The 15,435-nt window shown below is 39.0% G+C and overlaps 2 protein-coding genes and 1 long non-coding RNA gene across 4 annotated transcripts; 1 reads left to right on the plus strand and 2 right to left on the minus strand.

Moving 5' to 3' along the window:
• LOC109829375 lies at nucleotides 758-2,202 on the plus strand. Of its 2 annotated transcripts, none has more exons than XR_002244005.1 (2): nucleotides 758-838; nucleotides 1,867-2,202. It is a non-coding gene; the product is annotated as an uncharacterized LOC109829375 (long non-coding RNA). The 2 variants fall into 2 exon arrangements; XR_002244004.1 differs by having other exon boundaries at nucleotides 776-881.
• LOC109830083 lies at nucleotides 9,994-11,704 on the minus strand. The gene is made up of 2 exons (XM_020397235.1): nucleotides 11,576-11,704; nucleotides 9,994-10,632 (listed from the first exon to the last, which is right to left on the minus strand). The coding sequence occupies exons 1-2, from the start codon at nucleotides 11,639-11,641 to the stop codon at nucleotides 10,222-10,224; spliced, it is 477 nt and encodes a 158-aa protein (XP_020252824.1). The 5' UTR covers nucleotides 11,642-11,704; the 3' UTR covers nucleotides 9,994-10,221.
• On the minus strand, nucleotides 11,666-13,542 carry LOC109830762 (peptide-N4-(N-acetyl-beta-glucosaminyl)asparagine amidase A-like; the record flags this gene model as incomplete). The annotated part of the gene is made up of 4 exons (XM_020398124.1): nucleotides 13,474-13,542; nucleotides 13,142-13,296; nucleotides 12,500-12,857; nucleotides 11,666-12,139 (listed from the first exon to the last, which is right to left on the minus strand). Coding segments are annotated over exons 1-4 (1,056 nt in total), but the record flags the coding sequence as incomplete, so codon positions are not given.

Raw genomic sequence — 15,435 nt, forward strand, 5'->3', positions numbered from 1 at the left:
ATCTGTGTTATAATAGTGATTATCTGTTAATTATTAAATTGCTTAAACTGATTTTTGTTATTGTCTAAATAGCTATTATTTCCAACAAAAACATCTTAAAAGTTCAATTCATATAGAAACCACCTTTTAAAGGGGTTTCCGAATGCAATTAACCATCTTGATCTATATTTGATGAAATTTTAACTAAAATTCCCAAAATATCATTTTAAAACACGCGTACCATGCCTTCTTAATCTAAACGTGTCTTTTTAAGGGTATTCTGGGAATTTTATTCCACATCTCATCATAAAATAGGTCAAGGTGATTGATTGAAGGTGGAACTACCTTTAAAGGTGGTTTCTATATAAACTGAGTTTTGAAAGTGGTTTTCGTACAATCACTCTATTTTAAAAAATAGATGGNAAGCCCTTGCTATTAATATTCAGGGCTTGACGGTCGACAAAGAAATACTCCAGAACTGCAAATGACTTGTGAGGAAAGTGAGCTAGCCTTTACATTATTTTGAAGGAGTGGACAACTTAACAAAACTTTATAAGGAATAGAAGTAGACGAATTTGATTACTCTATGAATGTTCTCGAATAACTTTCGGTAATATATGAAATAGGACAAATAATCTCCAAGAAACCTTTCTGTGGAACCCAATAAAACTGAGAATATATGCTGCGGCGCTTGGTCTCAAAGCACTGGAGGAAGGTTTGGCCCGTATCCCTTTCACATCCACCCATGATTGCTTGCTATTTATAGCACCCCCACCCCCCCTCCGTAAGTTCTCAACTTCCTCCCACTCTTCTCAACTCGATCTCCTTCAAAATGTTAGAAATGAGGATCACAGGACAGGTATAATCTCTTCAAAATGTTAGAAATGAGGATCATAGGACAGGTATAATCTCTCTCTCTAATTTACATGAAGAATACATAACATTCACTTCTATAATTGAACCGCTATAGAATTGCATGTTTTCGTACTAGCGGGGCGTCTCAATATATTTTTAATTTCGCCCCTACCTATAGACATAATTATGTATCGGAACTGCTACTTATTGAAAAAGATAAGAGGGAGATGAGTTTAGGTTTGAGAAAATTTGATTCTAATCCTTGATTGATTACTAAGGTGTGATAGGTTAGAAATAATTAAAATTGCAAAATTCAATTAATTTGCAGCACGGTGTAATACTAACACTTGCTGCTGGAACACTCTTCAAATTAAACGTTGGTGCTACTCATTTATTTCTGACTTATTTTATTGTTATTGAAACATCTCCACACACACACATATATATAGAGAAATATGGGTATGCTTGGTACCAAGCACAAAACGTTGTGCTTGGTAGTGAGGTGTCACATCCCTCTCCACTCATTCAAATTTGGGACCACATTCGTATGTGTAGGAAGTGGATGGGGATGTGACACATCACTACCAAACACAAATTTCACTACCAAGCACAAAATTTATGCTTGGTACCAAGCATACCCATATTTTTCATATATATATATATATATATATATATATACTATATATAGTTATTAATCGTTGTCACACTTAATGGATGTCCACCAAACTTTATAAGCCACTCATTTATATATATAAAAAACTCTTTCTATCTTTCATGGATCCCTAGGCACACAACAATGACTAAAAGTTTGTGGGATAACTTTTTGCTATCCACTTCAAGTTGACACAAGTTTTTGGCTCTCTCTCTTTATTTATATATATATATATATATATATATATATATAATATATATATATATATATATATATTGAAGGTTGGAAATGTAGTTAGATGTCGTAATTGGGTTATCATGCATATTGACTGTCCAAGATCGACACTAAATCAAATTTACAATTATTGGTTCTGTTTACAGTCAATTGAGCAAAGACGGCAAGTCTACAAAAACCGAGCCAGGAATCAACTGAGGAGGCTTTTGGATAAACATCTAGCACCCGACCCGCAACTGTATCCAGACCCGAACGGAGACGATGAATACGGCTCGGGTCGGAGTTAATATAATAGATTATTATTGGTGATCAATAATTATTATGGCGGCGTCACAGCAGACTTCTGTAGGATGTGGAAATTATGCAGGTGGAAATAATAGGATCGCGTTGTTGATGTCATAGAGGAGACCATGGTGATTAATGGTTTCATCTTTTATTCTACTTCTGCCTTTTTTATATATAAGTGAAAGTTTTATGTATTATTGTGGCACGTAAGTGTATGGGCTTGTCATGTGTATTATTTTGAGAATAATGGTGAGTTAAAATAACTCCCCCCCGTTTCATTAAAAAAATTTAACGGAATGAAAACCAACTACAAAAATAGAATACCTACAAAAGTTACATAAATGAAAATAGTTGCTCTTGTAAGAAACAAGGGAAAATATCCCAATCCAAAAGAGAGAGAGAGCCAAAATGACTTGTACCTTGTTGAGAAGAAAATCGGCCGACTCTAGAGTTAATTGATTGTTGGATTTAATCTAATAAATCTATTTGTGGGCACATATGATTAATCAATGTGTATTGCTATCTTTCAGGATAACCCACTAAAGTGATCAATTAAGTTGGGTTAATTTGGTATTTAAATAAGTCATGGGGTTATATGTGCAGATACCAGGTTGTAATTGTAATTTATTGAGGGGCTAAATTACAAAAGTACAACATCTATAAATAAGGGGTTATGGTCCCTAATCTAGGGTTACTACATTCTCTAATTCTCTTCACCCCCATCTAAGAGAGAAATTCGGTTTTAGAGAAACCCTAAGGTTAGAAGAACCAAAACCCAAAATCAAGATCAAGCAATGGATTCAGGTATAAGTTTCCGCTCTTTTAGATCCTTGTTTATCTCTTTGAATTAATCATGGTTATATGGTTTTAGATCTCAAGTTTATGATGTAGATCTATCAAGTGGTATCAGAGCCACCTTGATTAATTCTTAGGGATTTAAGTTTTATTGGGTTTTTTGATCTTAAATCTCTGGTTAAAGATTCAATTTTTGTTCTCGGATGAACAGTAATGTTCGGCGAACAGTTGCGAAATTTTTTTTTCGGATGAACAGTAAAGTTTTTTCCTGATGAACAGTAACTTTTTGGAATTTTTTGGATTTTTCTTTGATTTTTTCTTCAATTTTTTCCAATTCTGGATCTGTTTTAAAAATAAAAATCAAAGATTTTTGGATTTGTCGGCGGCGGTTTCAATTTGAAACCCTAAGGGTTCATGGCGAAAATTGAGGAGGTGGTTACCTCAAACGAACTTTGCGTTCGTTCTCAGGTCAAACATTGCGTTCGTACTCAGGATGAACTCTGCGTTCAATTTTAAACGAACTTTGCGTTCGTTCTCAGGTCGAACTTTGCGTTCCGTACTCAGGTTGAACTCTGCGTTCATTTTTAACGAACTTTGCGTTCGTTCTCAGGTCGAACATTGCGTTCGTGCTCAGGTTGAACTTTGCGTTCATTTTTCAAACGAACCTTGCGTTCGTACTTAAGTGAGTCTCGTACTCAATACAGTCGAACCTTGCGTTCGAAGTTAAGGGAACTTCGTGTTCATTATGGTTAAGCCTCGGCTTTTCATGGGTCCACTTTGGTATACTTAATTTATTCAATTAAGTTATGGGCCCTAATTAAGCTGTGAGACCCCAATTAAGTTTTGGAAATTCAGTTGATTTAATTTTTTTTTTAAAATCTAATTCGGTTCTTAATCAATTATTTAATTCAAATATTATGACACTAAGGTATTAAGGTTGTCTCTCACTCTAATTGATTAATTGAAACAAGAAGTTGCCAAAGTAACCTCTCTTGTGTAGATTGTTCATGAGGAATGTGAGATGTTTGTGTGTATGCTTTCGTGTAAATATTTAATCGGCCCAAAGGAAGGTTAATATTTATTTAGACTGTATACACATCTGCGATGATAAGCGTGTGACAATTATAAGGTTTACATGTGAATAATGAATCGATCCAAAGATAGTTTCATTATTTGACATGAGTTATTGTCAATGTTTGATCATTGCAACAAGGTATCACTTACAAGTTAATATTACTGTCCAAAGACTTGATATTAATGTTGTGCCGGTATCTTGGATGGGGATTGTCATTATTTGAATTTTATTGATTATGGTTATTGATGTGAGCATTTTTGTTTTATTTCAGCTAATGCATCTGCTGCAACAATTTCTGCTAACATCAACTCAATTCCCATGCTAAATGGGACAAACTTCAAGGTTTGGAAAGAGAACATATTAATTGTTCTTGGCTGCATGGATCTTGACTATGCATTAAGAACTGAACAACCCCAACCTCTCAATGCGGATAGCACTCCTGATGCAAAGAAGGAGCATGAGAAGTGGGAGCGTTCAAATCGCATGAGTCTTATGATCATTAAGCGCGGCGTTCCGGAAGCCTTCAGGGGCATAGAATCCGAAGGGATTACTAAGGCTAAAGATTTCCTTGCCGAAATTGAGAAGCGTTTTGCGAAAAACGATAAGGTAGAAACAAGCACGCTTTTAGCTCGCTTGATTTCAATGAAGTATAAGGGCAAAGGAAATATCAGGGAGTACATTATGGAAATGTCTCATATTGCTTCAAAGCTTAAGGCACTTAAACTCGATCTTTGTGACGAGTTATTAGTGCATCTGGTTTTGTTGTCTCTTCCTGCACAGTTTAACCAATTTAAGGTCAGTTATAACTGTCAAAAGGAGAAATGGACTCTAAATGAGCTCATTTCATACTGTGTGCAAGAAGAAGACAGGTTGAAGCAAGATAAGACAGAAAGTGCTCATTTGGCCTATGCCTCTAAGGATAAGGGCAAGAAAAGGAAGAATGATAAGGAAGCTGCTAAGGGTCCAGTTGAGAAGAAACAACATAAGGATAATCAGGGTTGTTTCTTCTGTAAGAAGCCTGGACATGTAAAGAAGGACTGTACAAAATATCACGCCTGGCGTGATAATAAGGGTACGTTCCTTGCTTTGGTCTGTTCTGAGGTTAATTTAGCTTCAGTACCTAGAAACACTTGGTGGTTAGACTCTGGTGCTACTACTCACATAAGTGTTTCTATGCAGGGTTGCCTGAGCTACCGAAAGCCAAGTGATGTTGAAAGACACATCTTTGTGGGCGACGGACAATCGGTAGATGTGGAAGCAATTGGGCACTTTAGGTTGTTGTTAGGAACTGGTTATTATTTGGATTTAAAAGATACTTTTGTAGTACCGTCTTTTAGACGGAATTTGGTTTCTGTTTCTGTATTGGACAAATCAGGTTATTCTTGTTCATTTGGAAACAGTCAATTCAGTTTATCTTTTAATTCAAATGTTGTGGGAACCGGTTACTTGAGTATTTATGACAACCTATATTTGCTTGATACAATTGCTTCTTACAATGAATCCTTGCATGTGGAATCACGTGGTACTAAGCGTAAATTAAATAAGGAAAATTCGGCGACATTATGGCATAAGCGCTTAGGTCATATCTCAAAAGGTAGAGTTGAGCGTCTTGTGTCTGATGGCATTTTGGATTCCCTTGATTTTTCGGACTTCGACGTATGTGTTGAATGTATCAAGGGAAAACAGACCAAAGTGAAGAGATTAGGTGCCAACAGATCTTCGGATGTCTTAGAATTGATACATACGGATATTTGTGGGCCATTCCCTACGGAATCCTGGAATGGTCAACAATATTTTATATCATTCATAGACGATTACTCACGTTATGGGCACCTATATCTTATTCATGAAAAATCTGAGTCTCTGGACATGTTCAAAGCCTATAAAGCTGAAGTTGAGAATCAACTCAACAGAAGAATTAAAACCGTCAGATCTGATCGTGGTGGTGAGTACTACGGTAGATATGATGGTTCAGGTGAACAACGTCCAGGACCATTTGCTAGATACCTAGAGGAATGCGGTATCGTCCCACAGTACACTATGCCGGGTTCACCTAGCATGAATGGTGTAGCTGAAAGACGAAACAGGACTCTTAAGGATATGGTAAGAAGTATGATTGCTCATTCTTCTTTACCAGAGTCACTCTGGGGAGAAGCACTTAAGACAGCAGCTTACATTCTGAATAGAGTACCAAGTAAAGCAGTTGCTAAAACACCTTATGAGCTTTGGACTGGTCGAAAGCCCAGTTTAAAGCATTTACATATTTGGGGATGTCCAGCTGAGGCAAGGCCTTATAGGCCAAATGAAAAGAAATTGGACTCCAAAACAGTTAGCAGCTACTTTATTGGGTACCCTGATCGCTCTAGGGGCTATAAGTTTTATGATCCCACTATAAGGAATATTTTTGAGACGGGAACAGCAACATTCTTTGAGGATGTTGAGTTTGGGGGGAGAAATAAGGTTAGAGACATTAGTTTTGAGGAGGAATTGGCTTCAGATCCAATCCATACAGTTACTTTTGACAATATTCAGGTTCCTATACCTGTTGTTGCTCAAGAAGTAAATCCGGAACCTCAAGATGATAATGTTGAACAACTCCCTGTTCCAGAAGAACAAACTCAACAACCTCAAGAACCAGTGCCATTAAGGAGATCCACGAGAGAAAGGAGAAATGCTATTCCGGATGATTATATTGTATTTCTCCAAGAACATGAGGAAAGTAGTGGAATGTTAGAAGATGATCCAATCAACTTCTCTCAGGCCATGAAAAGTTCTAACTCTCAACAGTGGATTGATGCCATGAATGAAGAGTATAAGTCTATGCAAGACAATAAGGTTTGGGAACTTGTCCCATTGCCAGAAGGTGCAAAACCAATTGGTTGTAAATGGATTTTTAAAACCAAGCGGGATGCAAACGGTAATGTGGAGAGGTATAAGGCGCGTCTTGTGGCTAAAGGCTATACTCAAAAGGAAGGCATTGATTATACAGAGACTTTCTCTCCGGTTTCATCGAAAGACTCTTTCAGAATAATCATGGCACTTGTTGCTCATTATGATCTTGAGTTACATCAGATGGATGTTAAGACTGCATTTCTCAATGGAGACATTGATGAGATGATTTATATGGTGCAACCAGAAAACTTTGTGTCAGGAGACCCAAAGAATATGGTTTGCAAATTAAGGAAATCCATCTATGGACTCAAGCAAGCTCCTCGTCAATGGTATCATAAGTTTCAACAAATAGTTATCTCGTTCGGTTTTGAGATGAACATTGTTGATGACTGTGTATATCACAAGTTCAGTGGGAGTAAGTATATTTTTCTGGTTCTGTATGTGGATGACATCTTGCTTGCCACTAATGATATAGGCATGTTGCACGAAACCAAGAGATTTCTATCAAAGAATTTTGAGATGAAAGATCTTGGGGACGCCTCTTTTATATTAGGGATCCAGATACATCGAGATCGCTCTCGGGGTATTCTTGGATTATCACAAAAGAGCTATATCGATAAGGTACTTAAAAGGTTTGGCATGCAAGATTGCAGACCAGGTGACACCCCTGTTGCTAAAGGAGACAAGTTTAGTCTCAATCAGTGCCCTAAAGGTAACCTTGAAATTCAGGAAATGCAGAAGATTCCTTATGCTTCGGCTGTAGGAAGTCTAATGTATGCTCAGGTATGTACGCGTCCGGATATTGCGTACATTGTTGGGATGTTAGGCAGATACTTAAGCAACCCTGGTATGGATCATTGGATAGCAGTCAAAAGGGTTATGAGGTATCTTCAGAAAACAAAAGATTACATGCTCACATACAGAAAATCAGAGAAATTAGAGGTCATTGGGTATTCGGACTCTGATTTTGCTGGATGCCAAGATAGCAGGAAGTCTACATCAGGCTACATTTATATGTTAGCAGGAGGAGCTATATCATGGAAAAGTGTCAAACAAACACTAGTAGCTTCCTCCACTATGGCAGCAGAATTTGTAGCTTGCTATGAGGCATCCAATCAGGGAATATGGCTGCGAAATTTTGTCACGGGACTGCGCATTTTGGAAAATGTTGAAAGACCACTAAGGTTATATTGTGACAATAAATCTGCAGTAATGTATTCCAATAACAACAGGAGCTCAACTAAGTCAAAACATATTGACATTAAGTTCCTGGTTGTGAAAGAAAGGGTACAGAGTGGACAGATATCCATAGAGCACATTGGGACAAACTCCATGATAGCTGATCCTCTTACTAAGGGATTACCACCTAAGGTCTTTCATGAGCATACTGCTCATATGGGTGTGGTATTATTTGAGGATATTATGTTTTAGTGGGAGTTTGTATTTGTGGTGCTTTATGTTTGTTTGTATTGTCTGATCAGAATAAAGTTTTCAGTTAAGACACTCTGTTACATTATGTTTGGTTTTGACCTCACTAAGGAGGACCAGTTGAAAATAGACATGTACTGATCACATTGCATGTAATTTTCATGCTGCACATCCATGATTGATCTATGTCATTTGATTGTATTGGTATATGTGACCATTGATGGGTCGAGCCACGATAAATGTGACGAAGGCCGCTTTGATCCTATATTGATATAGTCAATGGACGAGATTGTTCGGAAATACCATTTCAGTGATAGCAATTTTTGAGCTCATAAGGTTATACACAGTTTAAGGAATCATATGGTGCCCAAGTGGGAGATTGTTGGATTTAATCTAATAAATCTATTTGTGGGCACATATGATTAATCAATGTGTATTGCTATCTTTCAGGATAACCCACTAAAGTGATCAATTAAGTTGGGTTAATTTGGTATTTAAATAAGTCATGGGGTTATATGTGCAGATACCAGGTTGTAATTGTAATTTATTGAGGGGCTAAATTACAAAAGTACAACATCTATAAATAAGGGGTTATGGTCCCTAATCTAGGGTTACTACATTCTCTAATTCTCTTCACCTCCATCTAAGAGAGAAATTCGGTTTTAGAGAAACCCTAAGGTTAGAAGATCCAAAACCCAAAATCAAGATCAAGCAATGGATTCAGGTATAAGCTTCCGCTCTTTTAGATCCTTGTTAATCTCTTTGAATTAATCATGGCTATATGGTTTTAGATCTCAAGTTTATGATGTAGATCTATCAAATTGGCTTTAAACAAAGTTCAGTAGTAGTGGTAGAGCTGGAACTTTTATCTTGTGTTCTACCCCCTTATTTATTTAATATTGCAAACGAAAATTAGATGATTTAATTAAAAGATGTTCATAAGGCTAGGTTCAGGACATAAGATAAACACACATTTTCTACGATCAATAAAATTCTAACTTAAAATTTTGATATCCGAAAAGATACGACCTATCTAATTAGAAAACTAATTAGTTGAAAAAAAAATCAAAATTGAGAGAAATTTAATGAGAGTTCTTAAAGGATTTCTCAAGGCTAAAAATCGAAACTTCTATCTTGGTATTTAATTTTTTATTAATGTCAGCTACAAAATTGGCCCTCTAGTTTTGAACAAATGGCCCATAACGGAGCCAAAGCTTAACTATCAATTAGCTCTAACCTGTGACAGAGGCGATACAAGGAATCAATTTTAACGCAAAAGTTAAAAGCATTAGATATTGATCCTAACTTTTATTTTAAACTCATACATCTTTTTATCCTATCCGATGCGAGACTATACTCACACATGAATGCTCAACACACATGCCATGTGTATTAAGAAATGTCAGATCGACTGTTGTTTATGATATATAGATGTTAGGTTATGGTGAAAATGATATATTGATATCAATTTTGTGAAAATTATGTGTGAATTATAACTTGCTAAGTGAGCTACTAAGTGATAGACTAGCGGAGTATATGTCCGTCCTACTAGTCAATAGGAACGTGCAATTGGGTCTTATGATAGCACATTTACATTAGGGAGACGCTACAGTCACACCTCCAACCATTACCCCAACCACACTCCTCTTTCGCTACAGTGCACTGGGGCTTCATGTGGGCCCCAGTGCACTGTAACGAGAGAGGAGTGTGGTTGGGGGTGTGACTCTAGTATTTTCCTTTACATTAAATAAGACGGCAACTAGTATCTACGTTTAGAAAATTTTAGCAGAATATCATCTGAATAAGCAAGTATCTAATACACAAATACATCTCCAACCTTATTAATACCCCAAAAACACAAAACTCACCCCTCCAAAACTTTCAAAGCAAAAGCATGAGGAGCAACTCCGTAGTACCCATCCCCCTTGTTATTCTTCCCAACACAAATATACTCCACAAAACTACAAAACCAAAACTAACGTACATCTTCAACCTCAAAAGAAAAAGGATAAAAAAAAATTCCTACCTAAATCTCAGCCACGGCGGAGCACGACGGGCTCGCATTATCCGTCGTCACGACTCCTCCGGCTGTATTCACCGTCCTCAGGTAACACGTTCCGTCGGCCCGATACTTGTAGTAAGATTTCGTGCTGCCGCTGCCCCAGACGGGAGAGCTGTCGTGCATAAGCGCAGAGCCCTCGGCGTCCTGGCGATCGGTGAGGGCGCTGGAGGTGACGACCTGGTTGTCGTTGAGGTTGAGGAGCATCTGAAGCTGGTGAGTTAACCTCGTCTTTTGGAATGTGGCGCCGCCGATGGCGTTGACGGTGGAGGACTGGATTTGGAGAGGGGATTCGGTGAAGAGTTGGACTCGGCCGAGGATTTGGTGGCGCTCGTTCGTTTGGCCGATGGTCATGCGCTCCTTGTTGATCATCTCCACCTAATTAATAAGCAGGATTAATTGAGGATTTACTTAATTAATTATTAGAAAAATGTATATGTTAGTTAGATTTAGATATATATGTGCCTCGAAATGTTAACATATATGGTGCAATCTGGAGTTTTGTTTTCATAATTGATAATCTAAAAAGGTGTGAAGTACTTCTCATTGCAAAAACATGTTATATATCTTGTACAAAAAAGAGGGAAATTGTTCTTACCCAACTATAGGCGTTTGCACTGGTACGTAATTTTCAGTAGCGTCGCTAAATAGTAGTGAAAAGATGCGAGATATTTGTTTGAATATTCATGTATGGACTAAAATTGAAGGTTAGTAGCAAACCTAATAGGTTGAGTTAGTTCGTAGTTTCTTTTTAAGACCCGCTAATCAATTTTCCAAGTTTTCTTTCTATTTCTCCAAACAACTGAATACAATGACTTATTTAGTCCAAAAATTCAAGTTAATCATAGCTGGTAGATGATATGAGATTTTCATGTAGGATTGGTAATGATCTGATTAGACTATGTATGTTTTATGGTTGTCAGTTTAGACCAAGTCAACAGAGCCTCAAAATATGTGTGGACTATACTCACGATTAAAAAGAAACATTCTTATTACGACCGTTACCTACCAAATTAAAGTTTTGGGTTAATTTTGTTCCTAGTCTACATCTAAGGCCTGTCAAGTTATAAATTAGATCTAACCTCCCCCAAACAATATTTGTTAATTTGTCTAGTTAAGAGTTGATAGAGCACCACTCGGATTAGCTCAGTTCTCTTGGAGTCCGGATTCTCTTCCTACGATAAGTCATAATGCGGGCTAATACTATTGAGTGAAGAGATATTTTATCGGTGAATTGTGGAGAATCTCGGCCTCTTGAAACTTCATATTTTTCATTAAAATTCTCGATCACCAACCTATTTAGTTACTAATCTAAGCTCACCTGCCTGACAGCTCCCCTGTTCTGAACCTCGACCTGATTCTTGAACTTAATCTTCATCCTCACCATCGTCGTCAAGTTCCCCTTCGACGACTTCACCCACCCGACGAACTTCACCAGCCCCTCCCCATCGACCTCACTGTAGCTCACCAAGCCCCCCTCCGTTGCGTCCGACCAAACGTCGACCCAAACATGCAAGTTGGCCGTCACCAGCCAAAACTTCTGTGCGTCTTTCACTCCGATGCCGATCTCGTGGGGCTGTCCGTCGAGCATTGCGCCGAGGAACGGGGTTATGTCAAGGTCGTAGGAGGGCATGTCGAACGCGCCGATGGCGGATACAGGGGACCAGAAGAAGGGGTTGATGGAGCCCGGGTAGATCACCGGGAATGGGATGTGGCCTCCGACGAATTGGCCGTCGATGGTTGCGTATACTTGGCGGAATCCGCCGTTGGCGTGGCCGCCGGCTTCGTACTCTGCGCGGAGGGGGTTTGTGTACCTGTTGGGGGGATTAGTAAGGAAATTCATGGTGAAGCGTGACTTTGTAATTTTAGGTGTAAATACATCGGATTAAACCAAACTATTTTTAATCATATACATCTTTTGTGCTATGCTTCTTCACTATTTTGGAGGGTTTTATAGCAAAGTATCGTGAACTATTCGTTGCATTAGACTATGCTAAAATTCTGAAGTCACGATGAGAATTGAGAATTATAAGTTCAAATTTTTTTTTTCTAAAAAAACATTCTGGTTTGTTGTTGTAAAGCATCGTTTTGTATCGATCAGTAAGTAGAATAAGTTGTCAGGTACATGCGATATGTTTTGAATAATGTTGCCCTATGCACGTTTAGATTTTTCAAGGATTGTTTTCTGAATTAAGGACAATAAATATTAATAAGGATATTTAGCCATTATATCAAATATGTTTACATTATTGGCAACAATTTTCAGTAGTTCGTGTTGCAGCTTAGAAAGATCAGCACGGTAAGCGTTCCTCGGCACAGCGACTGACGCCGCCGGGATATGCGACCCGTTGTCAACCCGAAACCAGAATCCCTCAGCGCAACAATATCCATTCGGCCGAGATATCGGAATGATCAAATCAGCCGGATCCCGATACAGCCCTTTAACACTCGGAAACGCCGTATACCCTCGGCCAAGCGAACCCCGGTAAAAATGCAAAGTAACATTGACGGAGTAAACCCCAGTGAGAGTCTCATTGGAGTTCTGTAGCATCATCGTGATCACCCCGCCCTCGTCGGCGAGCTTACGGAGCGCAGCTGCGTACCTGTCAGAGAATGTTAGAGAGTCCAATCTACTCAACACATTCTAGGACCATTTCGGCGAACTCCTCAGAACCAGATCAGACCACATCATGATCAAGTTTTGAGTTGAACCGGTCTTGTTTCCCAAAACAGACCAGTTTTCCCCAAAACAGACCTCATTCTCAAATTTCTCACAACATGATTATCTTCATAATCAATCTGTTGTGCACCATCCAACTGAATTGTTGTATAAACTAATTATAAGGATACGGATGAAACTGATCGGCTCTAAATTAATTTACGTTACCTTGTGACGTCCTTATGCACGCTCCAGAAAGTCCCGGGAGAGACGGGAAGAGGGGTGGAGGTGCGGAGAAGCTCGATGCCGTCGAGCAAGACGGCGGCGATGCGGTCTTTCTGAGGCGCGGTTGGCGGAGGCGACGAGCTCGAGGATACGCGGGCCTAGGTGGTGCGGGCAGCCGGATTGTGTGTTTTGCGTGCTAGTTCGCGGAGGTCGCGGCTGGAGCCGACGCGTGGGTGGCGCGAAAGTCCTGGCGGAGCGGCGAAGCGAGCCGACACTTTGCGTTTTTGGCCGTGAATGCGGAGGGAGTTGTCCTGGCGTCGAGACGTTCGATCTACGTTCGTCGCCGGGATTGATAACGCCGGCGGAACGAGGAGGACGAGGAGGGCGATGATGGGGAGATGCATGTTGATCGAAATTGTTCCTTACTTGTTTGAGAGAGTAGCGGTGTACATGTGTTTATATAGAGTAAGTAAGTTGTTAAGCGATAACGTGTAAAATGTTTTCGGAGGTCATTTTTGGTGTGGGTTGGTTTTGTATGGGGTTTACGGAACTAGAGAACGGAGAGGTGAGCACAGGAGGAGGTTTCTTGGTTATTTCTCTGCGTTTCTGCTTGGGGTTTTCTCCCCCTTGTTAATTGTGAGTTTTCCAGTACCGAGTTGATTGTGGAAGGGTTAAAGAATTCAAGTTTTTGAGGGTGCAATAATTAAGGACATGTGATTCCCTGTCGATCTGTTCCATGAGTACTTTTTGTGGCGGTTGTGGCGGTAAATTCAGAGGTATTTTATGCGCCAGATTGTGTTACTGGAACCTGAGAACGTCACAATTAACACCTGGGATAAATTTAACACGGGTTAGTTTCGCAGCCCCGAAAATGCTAGACATAAACTAGATCACTCTCTGAATGAGAGCAAACAAGATAGGAGGCTCAGAAGGGGTAACCTCTGGTAAAAACCGTTTAACGAAAAGAAAAGGTCTTTGGCTCCTCATATGTAACAAGATTGCGCGCTTTGCTTCTTAAAGGATAGATCACTCTAATGTCTCAGCTCGAGCCACGCGTGCGGAGAGACGCAGGCAGGAGGAGATGGAATACTACGACTAGAGCCGGAGGATCTGAGGAGCTTAGCTGCTGCACCTACTGCTGGTGGAGGAGATCTTTTATCGTGCCCAATTGTACTCAATAGATGTTGTTGTTAGAACATAGTATACTTTTAAGTGATGAAAGCAATCACATAAGCATACAAAACTACTAATAATGATACATGAAAATCCCTTATAAAAATTCCTAATTCTACTCAAAAATTAAGATATGATATAAAATACTCAAAAGATATTATCATTTATTATTTTTGTTTCATATTTTAATTGAACCAACTCTGATACCAATTGTTAGACCCTAGAGGGGGGGTGATTAGGGTCTTATGCTAATCTAATCCGATTATATGCCAATTAAAATTAATTAACAAGTTATCCTAGCAAGTATGAAACACCACAAGATATATGAGCTAGGATAAGCAATGTAAACAATGAGATATATCCTATATGATGAAATATATATGCAAGGATATATAAACTAACACAAGGGAAAACAATATGAAACAAGATAGAGGATGATATGAATAATGAGACAATGGCGATATGAGCAATGAGCACAAATATAAATAAAAGCCAAAGCACACTCAAACACAATCAAATGATCACGGAGTTCGGACCTTCCGTCCTACGTCTCCGCTCCCCACTCCCGGGGAGAAATCCACTATCACAACCGAGTTTTCTACGTTCACCCGAATAACGTTTATACCTCACACTCGCAATGAGTGAAATCAAAAACAAACTAAACTCAATATAAAACTAGCTTTAATAGAAATGATAATCAACAAATAATTATAAATAAAAGCTAGAGTTGAGTTTAGGAAAACTTCTCTAGATGACAAGAGAGAGAGAGATGGATTGAATGCCCAAAATATAATTGATAATCTCCTCAAGCTCTTGTAAAACTTTCTTCATAAACCAAACCCTTAAACAAGCTTAAACTCTATTTAAAAGTCTTTAAAACATTCTCTTTCTTAGATGGAGAGCTGAAGGCAATGGGGTATTTATACCCACTCAAAACTTCAGCAAAAACCCCACTAAAATGACAACAAAGCCCCCAGAAAAACAGCTTAGAAAATAGCCGTTGGAGTCCAACGGTCATATCGGTGGTCGACCGCGAAGAACAAAAAACTAAACTACTGCTCTGGACAAGCGACGGTCGACCGCGGCGGTCAACCGCGAAAGTCTCTGGACTCGCTACGGTCGAC

This window comes from Asparagus officinalis, chromosome 2, assembly GCF_001876935.1.
Source record: "Asparagus officinalis chromosome 2, Aspof.V1, whole genome shotgun sequence".
In the NCBI taxonomy this organism is placed as follows: Eukaryota; Viridiplantae; Streptophyta; class Magnoliopsida; order Asparagales; family Asparagaceae; genus Asparagus; species Asparagus officinalis.